Source organism: Centruroides sculpturatus, unplaced genomic scaffold (genome assembly GCF_000671375.1).
Source record: "Centruroides sculpturatus isolate CEXI.00-Female unplaced genomic scaffold, Cexi_2.0 scaffold114, whole genome shotgun sequence".
Classification (NCBI taxonomy): domain Eukaryota; kingdom Metazoa; phylum Arthropoda; class Arachnida; order Scorpiones; family Buthidae; genus Centruroides; species Centruroides sculpturatus.
In genome coordinates, this window is record NW_019384417.1 from 977,828 (window position 1) to 997,285 (window position 19,458).

General features: G+C 30.3%; 1 protein-coding gene across 1 annotated transcript in view; it reads right to left on the reverse strand.

Moving 5' to 3' along the window:
* Window positions 1-19,458, reverse strand: part of LOC111619223 (E3 ubiquitin-protein ligase HECTD1-like) — a 202,998-nt gene that overhangs the window by 130,425 nt on the left and 53,115 nt on the right. The window contains exons 10-11 of the mRNA XM_023360909.1: window positions 14,700-14,841; window positions 11,810-11,980 (exon numbers count right to left, since the gene is read on the reverse strand). Of these exons, the coding sequence (XP_023216677.1) occupies window positions 11,810-11,980; window positions 14,700-14,841 (313 nt within the window). The remainder of the gene's footprint in view (window positions 1-11,809; window positions 11,981-14,699; window positions 14,842-19,458) is intronic.

The following is a 19,458-nucleotide window of genomic DNA, read 5'->3' on the forward strand; positions in this document are numbered from 1 at the left end:
AGTCTTCTATCATATCCATGTTTACTGCAGCTGCTTCTTCAACAATTTTTNTACTTGGTGCTCCATCAGTTGCAATTGATAATACGTAGTCATATTCATGTCCAACAATAAAAGTAATCATCTGATCTTAACAAAAAACAAAAAATAAACTAAGCATCAGTAAATTTTTATGAACATTTCCAGACAATAAATACCTATTAATAAGCCCTACTATCACTATTACCTAAAAATAGAATACAGTTGAATGTTCCATTAAAAATCATAAGTTTATTCAAAGTATGCAGTTTCCACAAATACAGAAATAGCATGGCATTGTTTCTGTTAAGGTTAACTACTGACAATGGTTACTGTTTTACTGTATGACTGACAGATAAAGATACCATGATGCCAGATAAAGACACCATATAAATGTGATGATACAGAGGCTGTTTTTTTTTTTTTTGAAAAAGAGAAGCTTTAAAATTTTTCCCCTTTTTTCCATCCAGTTCCGACAGAATAAGAACAGGAGAATATCAAATATTAACATAACTGTCAAAAAGACATCAACCCACAAAATTAGCACAAATATGTTATACCAGTTGACTGTCAAATGTGAGAAAGTTGATGATTAACTTACTTTAAAGCAGAAAACCTATAAACAATTGCTAACAAACAATCATGTCAGCGCTACCAAACAAACGGTCACCTGATCAGGTTCCCATGCTAAATACCCATATAATGACAGCATGCCCTACTGTTGGGGTGATCAGTCCCTGAGGAGTAGACTTGACTTGGTGAATTGTGACTTTGTCTTTCCCCCCACTCCCATCCAGATATGGGTCATCCGGAAATTACCTTGACTAGACCCATGATCTTTAATGCTACATAATTACAAAATTTCAAGCATAATTATTAATAAATATAATTACATTAGAATTCAAATAAGCATTTATTCAAATAAAGATTATTGCCATATTAATCTGATATTTTCAGAAATCAGATATAATGATAAAATCCCTACATAAATAATTATATATTCAAAAATATTTAAAATGTATCTGACTTCATTAAATCTAAAATAAATTTACCTTTTGCTTTAAAGCTTCCATTTTTGAACGATGTCTTCGTCCTCTTCTTCCTGTCCAACCAGCTGCAAACTCTGCTCCTAGTGATGTTTCTGCCGTAAAGGTATGTTTTGTTCCTCGATTAGATTCAAAGATAAAACCGGGCAAATCTTCTCTAAGAATTGTGGCTTGCTGTAAACAATTTGTTATAATTGTATTGATTTTTAAAATGTAAGTACAGTACATTTATATATACAGTGAAACCCCTCTATAATGGACATTTGAGTAGGGGGAAACTGTGTTATAAGGGAGGTGGTTACCCAAGACAGGTTTATGATGGATTTATGATCATTTATACACATCACAATCATCGTTTATGATAGATTGAAATTTTTCTACCTATCCAGTCATTGATAGAGACAGTTGTATTTATTGATTGAATGTGTCATAAAGCAAGAAGATTGACCTCTCTAAGCTATTGGACCTATTCTGGATTGTCAATGACCAATCCAAAGTAAGGCCAGTAGCTTATGAAGAGATCCATCTTTTTGCTTATGATGTGGTCACTCAATAAATGCAACTGTCTCTTTTACTGATTGACTATTTATAAAAATTCTGGTACAATAGAAAGTAGTGTGAGATGTTGACAGTTGTCCATGTCTATACTCTTGTCTATTCTTAATCTGTGGTGAAGACAGAACATATGCTTTTTCCATGTTGAAAAGAGAATCTGAATATTAATAAAACTCCACATAAATCTCTGATGTTAAAAGAGAATGTGAAATTTCTGAATATCACAAAAAAGATTGTTCGCTTGCATTCTTTAGACACATTTCTTAACTCTGCTTCAAGCATGAATCGTGTTCTGGTAGCAATGTAGCAAAAGAATTAAAAACAGTTTTAAGTGCAAGAAACCCTTGGTAAATTGGAAGCCTGCCAAACCAAGATGTTTTAAGGTGCCCAAGCCAAGTTGTTTCAAGAATATAAACTTTACAAAATTTGAAATTGAATGAAAAATGAAACAGAAAAGTCTGGATGACAAATTATGACAAAGTAACTGGAACAGCTGAACAAGAAAATGTTGTGCCAAAATAGGAAACTGCTTTTTGAAAATGCTGCATCACATCCATACGGAGGATGTGAAAAGAGAAAGAAGGTAAAAATGACAAAAGTTAGTGAATAATATGAAAAATGTTAGTGCATTGGAAAGCATTATTTCTACTAATTATGGGTGTAAAGTGCACATGCTTCCTACAAACTGATGTAAACAGACACACAAAGCAAACTCCCACAATAGCAAGTTAGTCAACATAAAAAGTTTTACTATGTCATAATAAAACAGTGCAGTCAAACTGATTTTAAAAACTCACCATACAATATTAAGTTTTTGGCATCAATTGACTGCAACTGCAAAAACTTCAAACAAAAAATTTTTGCAGTTGCAGTCAATTGCAAAAACCAATGAAAATCTATTGTGTCCTTTAAGACAGAGCAACACATCAATCATAACAAAAAAAAAATATCTGTTAAGAAAGGATGTCTGCTTTAGAGAAGTTTCACTGTACAGTACATATTTACAAATCAAAACATTATCTAAATATCAGTTAAGTTAAATTAATTATTTTAGTTAATTAATTGAATAAATTATTTGTTTAATGTCTATAGAAGAGCATTTTCTTAAAATTTGAGGAATGCGTTCAAGAAATATGACAAAAATCTAAATTTGCAATTGATAAACTATTACATCTATGGAAAAAAAATGGTTTTCACAAAATTTACTAGATCATCATATCATTCTAGTAAATTAGAATTTATAATATAAATTCTAATTTACTAGAACATATTTATTATTATATAAATACATACATTAAATGATTATTCTTATTTTTTGGGACATGAGTGTATTAAAATATATGTATATATTTATTTATTTCATATTCATGTCCAACAATAAAAGTAATCATCTGATCTTAACAAAAAACAAAAAATAAACTAAGCATCAGTAAATTTTTATGAACATTTCCAGACAATAAATACCTATTAATAAGCCCTACTATCACTATTACCTAAAAATAGAATACAGTTGAATGTTCCATTAAAAATCATAAGTTTATTCAAAGTATGCAGTTTCCACAAATACAGAAATAGCATGGCATTGTTTCTGTTAAGGTTAACTACTGACAATGGTTACTGTTTTACTGTATGACTGACAGATAAAGATACCATGATGCCAGATAAAGACACCATATAAATGTGATGATACAGAGGCTGTTTTTTTTTTTTTTGAAAAAGAGAAGCTTTAAAATTTTTCCCCTTTTTTCCATCCAGTTCCGACAGAATAAGAACAGGAGAATATCAAATATTAACATAACTGTCAAAAAGACATCAACCCACAAAATTAGCACAAATATGTTATACCAGTTGACTGTCAAATGTGAGAAAGTTGATGATTAACTTACTTTAAAGCAGAAAACCTATAAACAATTGCTAACAAACAATCATGTCAGCGCTACCAAACAAACGGTCACCTGATCAGGTTCCCATGCTAAATACCCATATAATGACAGCATGCCCTACTGTTGGGGTGATCAGTCCCTGAGGAGTAGACTTGACTTGGTGAATTGTGACTTTGTCTTTCCCCCCACTCCCATCCAGATATGGGTCATCCGGAAATTACCTTGACTAGACCCATGATCATCTTACCAACATCGAATGAACAGGATCCAGAAACCAAGTATCAAGGTATTATACTCTCGATGGTAAACTCTCTCTCTCGATCATTTAGCATACGAGTTAGGGCCATTAGTAATAATTATAAATGCCTGTAGTCTACGTCATTGACCTGTAGTGGTAGTAATGCATAACTATAATTGTATCCGTTGCTTGTATATTGTATCTTATATTTTATTTTTCTATTAAACTTGTTGAATTTTAAAATGGTTGCTCTCACTCATGTATCGCCAATGCCCTATTGACTTACTCAATGCGATCTCCCTACTTGACGCTTTGTCCTCCTAGCCATCCAAGTGACAACATGAGCAGTCTTCAGCAGACCATCACCATTAAAAGAGGTCTTGAGTTTGACTCTCTCTTTACCACCTGGTTTCTCACAGACAATTTTATGAAAAAAATAATTATTGGAANACCTTTCTTAACAATTTTAAAGTCTCCGTAGGTGTTTTACCTAAACACTGACAAAATTTAATGTTGCAGCGCTGTTCTTAAAACTTCATTTTTATTACGTCGCAGAACAAAGGTAACTATCTCCAGAAGAAAACAGCAGCACTCACGATTTAATTACGTGACATGGGCGAAATAAACCTGAACACGTAGGAGTGGTTTGATAGAATCCATTTCATACGCTGTAATTTCAAATACATGCTTTTGTTGTCATAGATTACTGCAGTCCCCGAACTTTTGGATCATACCACCTATTTTATTAATATCAATATGTTTACTTTTCAAACAATTGGTAACAGCAGATTCTAAATCCTCACCTCAACTTTGTCCTGTAAGTGGCAATATATCAAGAAACTCTTCGTAAGTCCCATCAGAGTTAACATATCTACAAATGAGTACAACCTGTGCAATATCATTCACATCACAAGATTCATCACAGGCAACAGAAAATCCTGGTGTTGAATTTAAATCCGTAACCTGCTGACTAGTTATATCCTCTGCCATACGAATAGTTCTGTCTCTTACAGTTTTAGCAGACAATGGCATGTCTTTTATTTTAGCAATTATTTCTGTTTTATTTTTAAACTTGCAAAAAGGATATTCAGACATTTTAATTAAACAATCTTTCACAAAACCACCATCCATAAATGGCTTTCCCCATTTCACTATTTCTAGAGTGGCAACAAAAGTAGAAGAAGTTGTATTATTACTTGATTTTATACAATTTGAAAATATACCTTTACTTAAGTTCATTTTATGTTGAAGTTCTTCTACTGCCTTTCTTCTCTCTCTCGATAAGTGTTTGCAAATGCTTCATGTTTATTTAAAAAATACCTTTGTACATTTAATTTTTTATTAGAAAATTTTTATAGACATATTAAACACACTGGGAATCCTGTTAAATTTGCAACAACTGCATAGGATTCAGTTCATTCACTTCTAAATTCTTGATTTTCTTCTTCTACTTTTCTCCTTTTTCCAGCCATATTAAATATTACCCTCAATACTAGAAGAAGCTTTTATTTGATATTTTTCTTTTGCACACTATAATATTTAATGAACTAAAAACGAGTAAAGAAGAACAATATAAAACTACCATACAACAAGATGACATGATTGTTCATGTCACCATTTTTAAATTAAATCAAGCAGGAAAAAACTGCATTAAAGTATTTGTGATGATTCATGTCTCTGATTTTAAATTTGCCTTGCAATCATGACATGTTTCCACAGGTTATATTTTTAGATAAAACCATAAAGGCCATGGATGAAACTGCCGAAGAGGCTCACAAAACATTACAATATAACACTACCCTTAAGCACCATCTGCTAAAGTGCTACCTTTGCTAGATTAGTTTGGCATGCTTTCCTCAAGACAATATTCAATTACAGTAAGACCCCACTTAACACGGGGATGCATTCATAGATGACAAAGTACTAAGTGAAACAGCATTAAACGAGGTCATTTTAACAGAGTAAACAAAGAAAGGAGAACACGCGACCAAAAATACACAGATTTTACTTTAAGTTATTTTTATATTAATTTGCATAATAATATATGTTAAATAACACAAACATATGCACATAGAAATGTAAAGTTCATTTTTTGTGATGAAAGTCCTGGCACTTCTGAGATTCTTGTTTTTTTTTTTTTTGTAATAAAGTTATGTAGTTTCATTTGTTGCCTTTTTTCCCCTCTTTCCTTAAGTAAATGTCAGTAGCAAGAAATCGCATTCAAAATGTCTCGTTTTGCTTTTGCACTCCTTTCAAAATCTGGATCATTTGCTACAATTTGATCAACAATTTCAATTATCATTACCAAACTTTTATTAAGGAAATCTGTAGCAAGTTCTTTGGGTTCTTCGTTTTCAGAATCTCTATTTTCCAGTCCCACATGAATTCCTTGTTCTTCCAGTTCTTGAAGATCATCATTGGTAAGGCTCTCACCAGATACCTGCAGTAACTCCTCAATATCCTGCTCGTCTACATATCTTAATCTTGCTCTTAATCAATTAGGTTGACAATTTGGTCAACCTAACGATACAGCGATAGGATCTTGTTGAGAATTCTTGAATTCCTTCAGCCATAACTTCTTCCATACTTCATTCATTCATCAGTTAATTCTTGCCAAGCGAAGTCAATATTTTCTATAACATCCATGATGTTATATTTTTTCCAAAATTGCAACAAAACAAACATAGATTTAAGGAAAGCAGAGTGCTACAACAAATTGCCACCTTTTGCTGATTGGTTCGTGTTCATAAATAATCACATTATATACAAATCAATGAAATGCTATGATAATTTAAATTAGCGTAAATTTTGAGCTTTTTCTTAGGCTTCGAGCAGACCGCATTATATTGAATCAGCATTAATCAAGGCAGCGTTAAGTGGGGTCTTACTGTATTATAATTATTATTAAGTTTTGTTCTTACTTTGATAGTGAAATGATAAGTGATTAGTGAAATTAAAAAGTCTTTTAAAAAAATATTAGTGAAGTTTAAGAGTTATCTTTTTCTTTTACTAAAATTTAAAATTTTTATTTTCTTATATATATATATTATTTACTAACTTGAAAAGAGCCAAAATTATGCATTAAAAAAGCCACAGGTTGCAACCCCTGGGCTAAGTAATGCAACATTTGCTTGGGATGTATGCAGAACAGCATGCTGAGTTGCACCGTACATGCAGCTATTTGCATCACAAATGGATTGCCAAACAGAATACACCCATTATTAAAGGTCATTTGTATTCAAAACATGCAATAAGAATGTAATAGCTCAGAATTGAAATCTTTAGTAAATTTAAATACCGTAGTGTCCATTTATAATGAACCTGTAAGGGTTGGAACTGCTTCATTATATCAAATAAGAAATAAAACAGTCTAATTTTGAAAAATTAAAACAAACTTTTAATGTCAAAAAGATAAAAGTTAACAAATTATTACATAGGAAGCTGCCTGTTAAAACATCAATATAAATGAGCATAGTTACTTAAAAAATTGTTATTTTTGTTTATCAATTTTTGCTAGTCACATAGCATTCTGTAATATACAGTTCCACTTCAGCAAAACTATTTAAAATATTTTGTGGAGTATTATGCATTGCATTTGTAAAAACTCTCAAATAACAATAATGTTTTGCAAAACTCAGAAATTAACATTATTGGAATGTCAACACTGTGTGTATGTTATATCATCATCTTATCCTCACTAATTTCATTATTTTTGGTAGACACCGAAGCTATATCATCATCAGTCAAAAATTCCCTACTAAGAACATTGTCATCAACCCTGATATATTCTTCAAAACTGTAGTTAGAAAATGCATCTGGTTTCTGCAGAGGAAGCACATCTTGAACACCTTTTATTTCATTTGTAAGTTAACTTTACAAAAATTCATTGGTCAGAATGTTGTCATCTGAATTGAACTCGTCTCCATTAGTTTGTAGAAAGCCAGCATGTTGAAAACAATTTGCTATTGTTTGCATTGATACATTTTGCCATGCCATATGGATGAAGTTTATTGCATCAAGAAGATTTATAGAAAACAAGTCTTCACTATTATCTACAGATGTTACCATTTTCAAAAGGAGAATTTGCTGATAGCCGCTCTTTAAGTTGTGTATAACCCTTGATCTAAAGGTTGTAGTTTTAAGCTTAAATTGGGCAGCATAAACACCAGTGAAATGCACTGTAAATTCTTGATGTCAGGATGTGCTAAACAGTCGTAAATCAATAATAAAATTTTTTGTTTTTTGCCTCAGTTCTTCATCCCATTCTCGTAGTTCACCACAGAAAATGTCAAAGGTTATCCAAACTCTTCAGTTACATTTGTAGTTTATTGGTAGACGTCAGTTTTTGAAACATCTTCAATTTTTCAATTTACTGATTACTAACAATTTTCTCTTTTCCATTCCCACAAGATTTGCTGCCAGTAGAATAGAAATTCTTTCTTTAGATAATTTTCCTCCTGCAAAGCTTTCTCCTTTGAATTTTAGCATCCTATTTGGTGTAAGCTTATATATATATATATATATATAAGACTCATTTTATCTGTATTAAAGATATCACAATCTTGGAAATTTTCTCTAATTTTGGACCACTTATTTTGCAATCAGTCTTCTATCATATCCATGTTTACTGCAGCTGCTTCTTCAACAATTTTTCGACTTCCAATACTGTCTTTTTTTAAATCTCTCAATCCAGTTTCTACTGCATTTAAACTCTGCACTTTTTTCCAATTTGCTACCTAACTCTTCCACTTTTGCAATATAACATCACTAATAGTTGTGTTTTTAAGTCTGTTGAGAAAACCATTTTAACAATAATTGTTCTAATTCATCATGCGTAGATTTTCTAACTTTTTAACATTCAAATTATCACATTCAAAATGCACGAATATTTTGTCTTTTTCCTTCCAAATGGTAGCAACTGTCAATTTAGTTATATTCATTTCTTTATATAATTTGCTTTGCTTTACACCATTTTCCAACCTTTTAAGAATTTCATATTTAGTCTGTAACATAAATGACTTACATTTTGGTTTACACTGATTAGCACATATTTCATCATATTACATATTAGTCATTGTATTTCACAAGGACAAGTGCAAAATACTTTGCGATTCCGACTTAGCAAATGGCAAGAGTCAATACGCCTCAAGATTATGTGCATTTTGTTATTCTTTATAACCAATGTCAGTAAACAGAATTTTTCTAACCAATAACAGCATAAATTTTGTGACTGTTTAATTTTGAAATTCAAATTTTAAATACTGTATTTACAAATGAAATTTTCTAGCCAATCAAAAGCATACTTTCAATTTCCAATACTTAAATGGGCAAGAAATCGAACAAAATCATTTAACCGTTAATAACAGATGAAAATTAACATTTAAAATTTAAATTACAGCACTTATAAATGAAAATCATAAACAGTGTAAATTTCTAAGTTTATTGTTAATGGACCAGTATATGAACCTCAGAAAATACCTTAGTGAAGTAAGAAAACTGGTAGAGAAAGTATAAAAATTTAAATTTGTGATGAAAAATTACATAAATTAATGTGTGCAGTGAAATTAGTTAAGAGTGTTTCATTCATACTTTTAAAATTGGTTCATTATAAGTAAACATTACTGTACTATTTTTGTTTAAAAAAGCACTGAATATCAAAGTAAAAAATTATACAAATATTGCACCATTTTTTTGAAAAAGAAATTGTATATAACAAATTTGTTACTCTCAAAACTAACAGTTTTACATACCAATAAGAAAAATATGTGTGTAAAGTCAAAGTTGTTCCCTGGAAACAGATTTTCATTATGAAATTAATTATTAAAATTAAGCTTAGAAATATTTTCTATTAAAACTGCTTTGACAAAAACTGAGTTACACCATTCAAGTAGGCTCTGATTCCTAATTTCCAAATTCTGGTTGCTTTTAATTTCATAAGCTATTTTGAAATAACAGTCTACTGTCTTAAATGTAAACAACAGAGAAAAATGCATCTTATTTTTTTCTTTATTTATATATTTATTTGTTTAAACACTTAATTCTTAAGGTATATCATGACGAGCGAACATACAATCGAACCAACTATGGATTTTTTCGATCAGCATAATTATTTCGGTTTAAATAAAGAAGATATTATTATGTTCGAACAGAATATGTTACCATGCTTTACGTTCGATGGAAAAATTATATTAGAAAAACCGTGGAAAATATCAAAATCTCCTGGTTTGTATTATAAATTAATGAAATTCTTTTAAATAAGAAATTCAATTGTGAAATTTTTTAATTAAAAATTTTAATATTTTATTAATAGATGGAAACGGAGGTCTTTATAGGGCTTTGAAACGTAAAGGCATATTAGAAGATATGGAAAGGCGTGGAATAGAACATATTCACGTTTATTGTGTTGATAATATATTAGTAAAAATGGCCGATCCAGTTTTCATCGGTTATTGCATCTCTAAAGGAGCAAACTGTGCTGCTAAGGTAATTTTTAATTGGATAAAGTTATGTATTGTGTTGCTCAATGGTGCGTTATCCTATGGGNTATTTATTAAATTTATCCATTAATAAATTTCCTGAACTTTATAAAATAAAAACTAGGGGGGGAAATCAGAAATTGTGTTGTTACAAAATCAAAATTATTAAAATGAAAAATGGTAAGTATTTTTAATTTAAATGGTATTATTTATCATTTTTTGTACATTGTAAATTTTTGGGAAAATTTTGTGTATGCTTGGGACAAATTTTGGGTCCTGAAAATATTCTGCACCCTTTTTCCTTCACCCTTTTTGTATTGCACCACTTTACTTCTTGCTGCTTGCAGATGGCCACACTTATAGTCAGCAAAAAAATCAACAAGGCAGCCAAAGTGGCAAATTTCCTGACCTTTTGACAATTTTCCTGGATTTTCCAAAACTTTTTCCAAACTTATGAAAATCCCTAATTTTTCCTGACTTTCCAGATGCATAGGAACCCTGTATATTGAGTTACCAGTGAAATTGCTATTTAGATTGACATGAAAATACAATTATTGAATTTAAATTAAAGATATATTTGTTACTGCAGTTTATATTTTAAATACTATATTTTTCAGTATGAAATGATAATTAGATAAAATTAACTAACATACAAAGCTATAAATTTACACAACTACATAAGTGAGATCCACGAGTTTTGGGGTTTGTTTTAACTCATTTTACTAAAATAATTCTATGTAAACATCCTCTGATAGAAAAACTATCGAATAGTTTCAGATTGGATGTCACCCCGATGGTCAGCAATCAGGTAGGAAAGTTGACACACAGGTGTCAGAAAATGCACTGTCATCGTCAACATGGGCAATCATGTGACCTCTTTCCCTCACAAGTGAATAAAAGTTTGAGCCCCTGGAAGTTCAGGGCAATCAAACTGGAAGTTATACTTGGTAACTGTGAGCAATACGTCTCCCGGACCTCCATACAACAGACCTGATCCAACAAGAGGACAAGACACCGATTGAAGACAGATCACGGCTTCGGACTTTCATACAGTTCGCCATATTGACGAGGACTACAATTCCTATGAAATTATCAATGCTTACCGTTTGCTTCCTCATAGAGATATTTTTGTTAGTGATTTGTAAACTCTCCCCCCCACAACTTAGACTTAGCTAAGGGCTGCCATTTTGTATATATTTAGTATTTAATCGCATCTAACATCCTGTATGTTAATCTTAGATCTTAATAAATGCTTTGTTTAATTGTTAAACCTGTCTCCTATCTATCCAAGGACACCTATCGCTTGCTCACGACCTTCCCCACTTGAGTTTGTCCTCCTTTAGCCATCCGATGACACAGAGGTCAGGCTTTACCAGCCCGTTCAGAGTAAGAGATCATTAGGGATTGACCCAATGGCCCTCTGCTTATCTCACAAGTATTTTGATTGGAAATAACTATATAATACTTCATACATGAACATAATATTGCAATGAAGATTTTTGTGTATTTGAAATAAAAACTTTTTCATTATAATTTATAACTTATATCTTGTTATAGATACTAATCTAACAATGAAAAATTAGGCTGAAATCTTACAGATTCATCTTTATATTTTAATTTTTCATCTTCAGTTTCTGGAGGACCAGCTAATGCTAAAACTTTACTAAAAACTCCTAATCTTGCAAAATGTTCTAGAAATATATCAGAACCCTTTGTCATAACATCTTGAATTATATGAAGAGCAACCAAATAGCCATCATCGTATTCCTATTAAAATAAAAACACAAAAATAAAACAAATTTAATTTAAGTTATTAATTAATGTGTAAATTTAAAGTTGATCCTTAATCAATCACATTAAAATATTTAACAGTTATACTAAAAACTTATTTTATGGAAAACTAACCTAAGAAAAAGTTCATTCATTAAGGTCTAGGAAAAAAAACCAAAGTAATAGAAAAAAATAGAAATACATTAATTAAAAAAAATCATCCAAAATGCAACACTTTGTAGAAGTCTCTGCACATGACAAATTTTAAGCACATATACTGTTTAGTTTATGAGATATTGTTTTGTTTATAGAACAATATATTTGACCAGAATCCCTTCAAACTTTGCAAACAAATTCAACTGGAAATAAAAGACAGGAGTGCTAAGATGTTTCTCTGAAGAACCAGAAAATAATTTTATGTATTTTTCAGGCATTTTTCATCCATAAAAATCTTTAAATTTTTGAAAGTCATAGCATTCAATTTTATGCATTCAAGGTCTTAATGATTTGCAGACTATCATTACATCATGTATAGATGACAAACATTCATGATGTCATGATTATCTCTTGTGACAATCACGAGAGACTTGTAACATTTTTGATGATATCAGGTCACCAAAAATAATGTCAGAATGGAAAATTTCCACAACTGTGTGACAATGAAAAAAAATTGTACACAATCACATTCATAAGGCAGCAATTTTCTACTTAAGTTTTTTGAGGGCCTATGATTAGTGAAAAAATTTTTCAACTGAAATTTTTATAAAGTAACATGTGGATATCATGAAAGCACAGCTACATAAGTCAACTTGGTGAAAAATGGCCATGAAAAACTAGTACGTGTGGAAAGATCACTGCTTCTGCATACAATTGCGGGTTAATGAATGAACTGTTCTTTTTATAGATAATTATGATCAGTTCTATACAACAACCTAATGAATTGCAAAAACATTTGCAGGGATTTTATTGTACTGATGAAAGAAGTTATCCAATCAGATGTTATCCAAAAAGTACTCTTTTAGCAGTGGCAGGTGGTAACATTTAATGATAGGGAAGCTGTGCCAGACCTAGATAAAATCATTAGAAGCATTATACAATATTTTGGTGTGTAGAATCCACCAGCTAAATCACCAGAGGTTGGTGCTCTGTAAAGTGCATGCATGAATGCATATAATCTGGCTGCTTTACACGATTCAAATATTTTCGCTTGGAAGCTGTCCCGTATTCAACAATACACCACTTCCATTGGGAATATACATAAACGAATTTAATTCGAATATACAATAGCAATCTTATCATTATTTTTCACATACATAAAAATTAGTAATACAATACATAATGCAGTTATAATAAAATATTAATTTTAAGAAATTCAAAGTACATTAAAATATGAAAATAATCACACAATATGTATTTATATCATAGAAAATACAAGGGAAGCAGCGCTTCAGCAGCTTTCATGAACGACACGCCACTGTCTTTTAGTTTTAATTAATATTTGAATTACAGAACTGCATTATTATATTCAGTTATAGAATAAAATTTGAATAAATGTTGCTCTTAATTGCATCTTTAAAAAATTTAGGCTTAAACTTTTATTATTAATATTATTATGTTAAAAAAATATGGATAACCAATAAAAATACTTAAACTGATCTAGTAACATATATTTTAAAAAATTCCAGCCACGAGTTGCTTCACATTCCCAATAACATTTGGTGGCACCATATGTTATATTTTATTTTAAAAAAACTTTTTATATTTTCAATTATTATAAAATGGCAAAAAGCTTAATTTTGAGGGTAGAGATGGATTTTATAAAAAAAACTGAATTCTAATCATGAATAAAATTGTCATTAAGTTTGACCTAACTAGAGATACACATCTCCTTTATCTCCCTTTATCTCCCCACTCCCTTGACCTTTAATCACCAAAATTTAATGGCATCAATCACTTAACAAACAAACCTCCTTGCAAAATTTCAGAAATTTTCAACAGAAAGCACAGGAGTTAGTAAGCTTTTAAAAAGGTGAACAAAACTGTGCCCCCTACACAATAACATCCATATATACAAAAATTACCCCAAATTTTTGCATGTATTGATGTTTCAAGGTCTGAAGTTCAAAAAATGTAAAAATCTGAAGGGTTCATTTTTTTGACCAACTGCCTCAATCCCCTAACACACTTTCTTATATACATAACAGAGCGGGGAAAGTAATAAACAGCAAAATTTCTTTGAAATTTTATTTAAATTTAAAAAATATATATTTAATATCAATTAAATGAAATAAAATTTTAAAAAATAATAACTGTAAAAAACATTATGTTTACAGATTTGTTGTTATCTTTATAGTAATAAAATTAAAAATAACAAACAGAAATTTGAAGATGTAATCCATTAGAGATAGACATTATGATTATGAAATTATGTTTTTTTTTTTTTTAATAAAAATGAGAAATCAACAAACGTTATAAATACATTTAAAACACTAAATATAGTAAATAAATAAGTTCTAAATATAATTACAACAATTTATATATTTTAAACGTATTCTTCATCAAGTCTATTACACATGCAGTCATTACTTCCATATACAGTATATTAATTCTACAGAAAAGCTTAAAATTAACACATTTGCTTTTAAAACTATTGAGATTTTTTACCTACATAAATACATAAATTAGTTTAAAGAATATGACTTAATTCAAAACATACCTCACTATCCAAAACACTAGATATAACTTCTACTAACTGTGAAGCAAAATTAGGAACACCAGTGTTAGGATTACACAATTCTTGTAATAAAGGAGGTTGTATATAATGAGTCATCTTGCATATTAAATTCAGACTAGATTTCCTAAAATAAAAAATTGTTAGAAAATTAACAAGACATTTCAACATATTTTAGTAATGATTGTTCCTCTTAATATAAATACTTTTTTTACCTTTTCACTTCTATTCCATTTTTCAAATATCGATATATAACTGGTTCAAACACAGTTATTCTCTAAAAATTATCACATCCACAGACTCCAAAAATATTAGCCAATCAACAACTTTATTTTACCCAGATGCATTTCAAAATTACAATATTTCGAGAATATTGTAATTTTGATTGTAATATTTGATAATTCCTAGAGAATAATGGTGTTTGAACAAATCAATAATTCCTTTTGATTATTATTTTTCTATAATTTTTATTAATATACAATTTTGATTAATACTCGTATTTATATATTAGAATTTCTACAACAAACTCAGAACTTACGATAGTCAGATTTTCTAATCAATAATGAATGTTTCTACAGCATAAAACTATTTTCAATCAAAAATTGTTGAATGGACATTTATTTATGTAAAGTTTATCAAGCTCATTAGTTAGTAATATCAGAACTACATTTTCAGTCTAGAAGATTTAGCACTAAGTAAGCATGCCACTTTCAGGCCTCAGAGTGTCCATTTTCCCTCTGAAAAAGTGAGTAAAAAGTGAGTGCAATAGTGATAAAACAAAGTGAAAACATGAAAGGAAAAATCAGCAAAATAGCAGTAAAAGTTTTTTATTGTTATGGTTAAATACAATTTCAAACTTTCTGTATATACTGTAATATTTCCAGTAAACCATGAATACTTAATAAGTCTTTGGCTTCTGTAAATAATCAGTCATGAAAGATAATTTTCTTTTATTACGATTTTTCTGGATGTTTTCAGCCTCCTCCTTTTTTGCTTCCTCTTGCTTTTAAACACTTAACACTAACAAGCATGACATGTGCTGCCCTATTTCATTCATGTTCTTGCTATTAATGGCCTTCTCCAGTTTTTTGTTTGCTGCTTCTAACAAAACTTGGCCTGTCTTGTATTTCACTTTCTTCTACTTTTTTTCTGTTTTAAACTCTGCTGCAGTGACAATCTTTTCTTTGTCACAAACAGCTTTCTTTTGATGTTCTTCAAAATGTTTCTGTACTTCTTCTTCTGCTCTTTTTTTCTGTTTCTCTTCTTCTTTTAACTTCTTTTCATTTTCCAATTGTTCTTGATAATTTCTGTGTGCTGAGGCAGCTAATTTCAGTAGATCCTTTATAATAGGTACAGTACAAGGTGTGGCTTTGGTCATACATGTTTACTCCCTCCTTAACAATCAAAAGTGAATTAGGCATTCTTTTTTGACATTGATGCTCTATCAGGAGGAAGTGCCCAGCGTGAAATTGAAAATTCCTGTTCCACATCACATTGCCATGAGAGAAGGTCGATACTGATTTCACCAATTTGCTTACACTGGGATATCTTGCATTCCCAACGGAGTCAACCAATTTAAAATAATGGACTCTAATAATAATGAATTCTCTCATCTGTTGAGTCTGTCCAATCACTCAACTCAGTCAAAATGAAGTAGCAGCCACTCATCCTGCAAAGTATCCTCAGCAATGCCACATGGAAGAAATCTTGCAATGCTTACAATATCCTTATAAGTGCTTTTTTCACTAATATTACTTGGTTGAAGACATGTCAATGATTTCAACAGTTTGCATTGAATTGGAGCTTTTTCTATCATATATGTGGAAGCCACAACATAGTGTTTCTGTAAGCAACTGCAAAAATGCAACTGATCTTTTTGAGATAATTTACTCAATTCATTGGCAACCTCAGCACTGCAAATAATTTCCACTAATGGCAAAAGATTTGTCTTGTCAAATAATTTCTTTGGATTTAATACATAACTATCAGGTATAGCAGACTTAGACTAAAAAACAAGCTTCAAAATATCTACTTTCAAAATTCTAGTAACTAGCTTTAGAAGCAAGTCCCACAGTTTGCTGTACAGGAGATATATTAGAGGTTCTTCTCTTTGAAAAAATTATGTGGATTTTGGGAAAATTTCTGTACTTGAAATGCCTTGTAGTACTTCTGCTTTCATGGAAGGAATCTTCAACAAACAAGATATACTTCTGTGCAAAGTGCTTGACATTATGCTTTGTTTACTTGAAAGAGTACTACTTATTAAAGTATAAGTTATGCTCTCCCACTGCTCAATTAACCTTGATGCTGCATCATGGAATGTCAGCCAACGTGTTGAGTGTTTTAAAAATTTATGCTTGGGCAACTTGAGCTTTTCTTGCATAGCTTCATAACTTTTCCACAAAGCAGGCAATCCATCAAAAAATCTGTAAACTGCCACAATAAGTTCTGATGCATCTTCACCCAGTTCACTTAATGCTTTAAGATATGTGTTATGAATAATATGAATCGTACATGTTCCAATGTCAACAAGGCTTTTCTTGCAAATTCCCAGTACATCTTCCTTAAAAAGTCATAACAATTTTTGGTTAACATTAGGACCATTTGATCCTATCATCAAAAGTTTGTGCAGTGACAGGTTGGCATCATCAATAGCATTGATAATGTATGTATGCAAGGTTCTGAGTCTGCCCACCCAAGAAAACATGTATTTAGGTGTCTGCAGACAACTTGTTCTTTTTGCTCAGACCAAAACCAAATCAATATTTGTAACTCTTTCTTACTTTCCACACTGCTAGTTTCATCATAACTAATTGTAAAGAATGAAGAGTGGGCTGCTTCTAGCATTTTTTTTTTGGAAATAGGAAGCTAATGCTTCAGTTATTAAATAGTGAAATTTCTTCTCACTCATTGATATTCCTTCAGGAAGTTTAGTTTTTGGAAGCATTGCTTGTAGAGTTGGAATCATATTATTAGAAGCAGCAAATGACAAATTACTACATATTGTTTTCATGGCCCATACAAGTTCTGCATGGTATGCAGCATCTCTTGGATTATATTGATATAAACTCACAGTTGCTGATCCTTCTCTACTCCCATTATCAGTATTACTTGAAATTTCATCATATTTTGATGGGGTCGGGAAACTATCACCTGGTACAACCAATGTCAGGTATAACTGTCTTGGATCATAAGCACAGGTAAATTTTTGTCTGTGTTTGGCAGTACCTCCATGATCAAAAAGTGCTTGGAAACCTTTTTTCACTTGTATTATGCCATTATATACTTTGCAAAATACATCAGTGTCTGAATGTACAGTTGCCCATAATCTTACTGTACAATCTGCCTTGTCCTTTTGTTTCAACCAATCAGTTTGGAATTTGTACTTTGATGGTGTAATATTGAGTGGATTCAAACTATTACATCCATCATCTATACTCTAACTTAAAACCTGCTATAAACCAACAGTTTGTTGGTATCACAATTTTTATTGGTCAATCACAATCTGAAGTGAGTAAACACGTGTTGACCACATGATCGGTCACTTCTCTGCACGTGTTAAAATAGAACAGAAGAATAAAAAAAATTACCAATAAAATAAAGCAATACTTAGAAAATTATTTTTTGCATATTTTACTAATTTTATTTGATCATTTAAATATATATAATTTGTCAAAAATTAACATTAAATGTATATTATTTAGATCAACACAAAATATATTTACAATTCAATAGTTTAATGTACAGTATTTCAAAATTTTATTTGTATATAAATTTTCCATTTTTGTAATGCGACTATTATAGTAATTTTAAATAAAATTAACAATTCTTATTATGAACAAAATCATACGATAAGCAGCAGAAAATGAAACTTTTATGAGCATGATCAGAAACGCTTACTTTTTTTAATGCTTCGAGATGTGTAAATATTAATTTAAAAATAAATTTATAAATCTAAAATAAACAGATTTCAAATAGAATAAGTAAAATAATATTTTATTAATGATTTCATAAATAACAAGGACCTTTTGCCTGCAGATGAATAAGAAAGCAACATTGTTACAACGATATTAATTTAACAAATATGCCGACTTGTCGGACAATGAAATTTTTTCTGATTTTTTTTTATTCCCTGGGCACAATTTTACATATCTTTGCATGTAAAACTATACAAATCCATCTTTTATGATTGTTTAACACACCATTTCAATTTTTCCAGATTATACCTACCCTTACTTGATTTGAAACAAGAACACTCTTAATTAACTAGAATCTTACTTTGTGCTTTGAATACTTTTACCTATATCTATCTATATATTTTACATATTAATTAAAAGCAAAATGTTCCATCACTACCAAAACCGAAACTAACCCTTTACAAAGAAGTGCTATAAACAGAAACTCAACTCTGCCTGCATGAAATATAGGCCCAACCAAATCAATCAAGACCAACAAGTACTTTATCTGCACCTTCCCAAATGAAATGTTTCAATTGATTTGATTTCAATTTTAATTTACATTAATTAATTAATTAGAATTTTATTTTAGCTATGGTTTAAGTTTTTGTTTCAATATAAAGAACAGAGTTTTAAAATTTTAATTTAATTTTAAATTTAAGTTAAATATTTTAAAATTTAATTATTATTTTTAGTTTTAATTAACTAACTACTAGTTACATATAAATACAGACGAAACCCGCTGCACGAAATTCCCCCCAAAGATGAGCGGAACATGCTGGCTTATC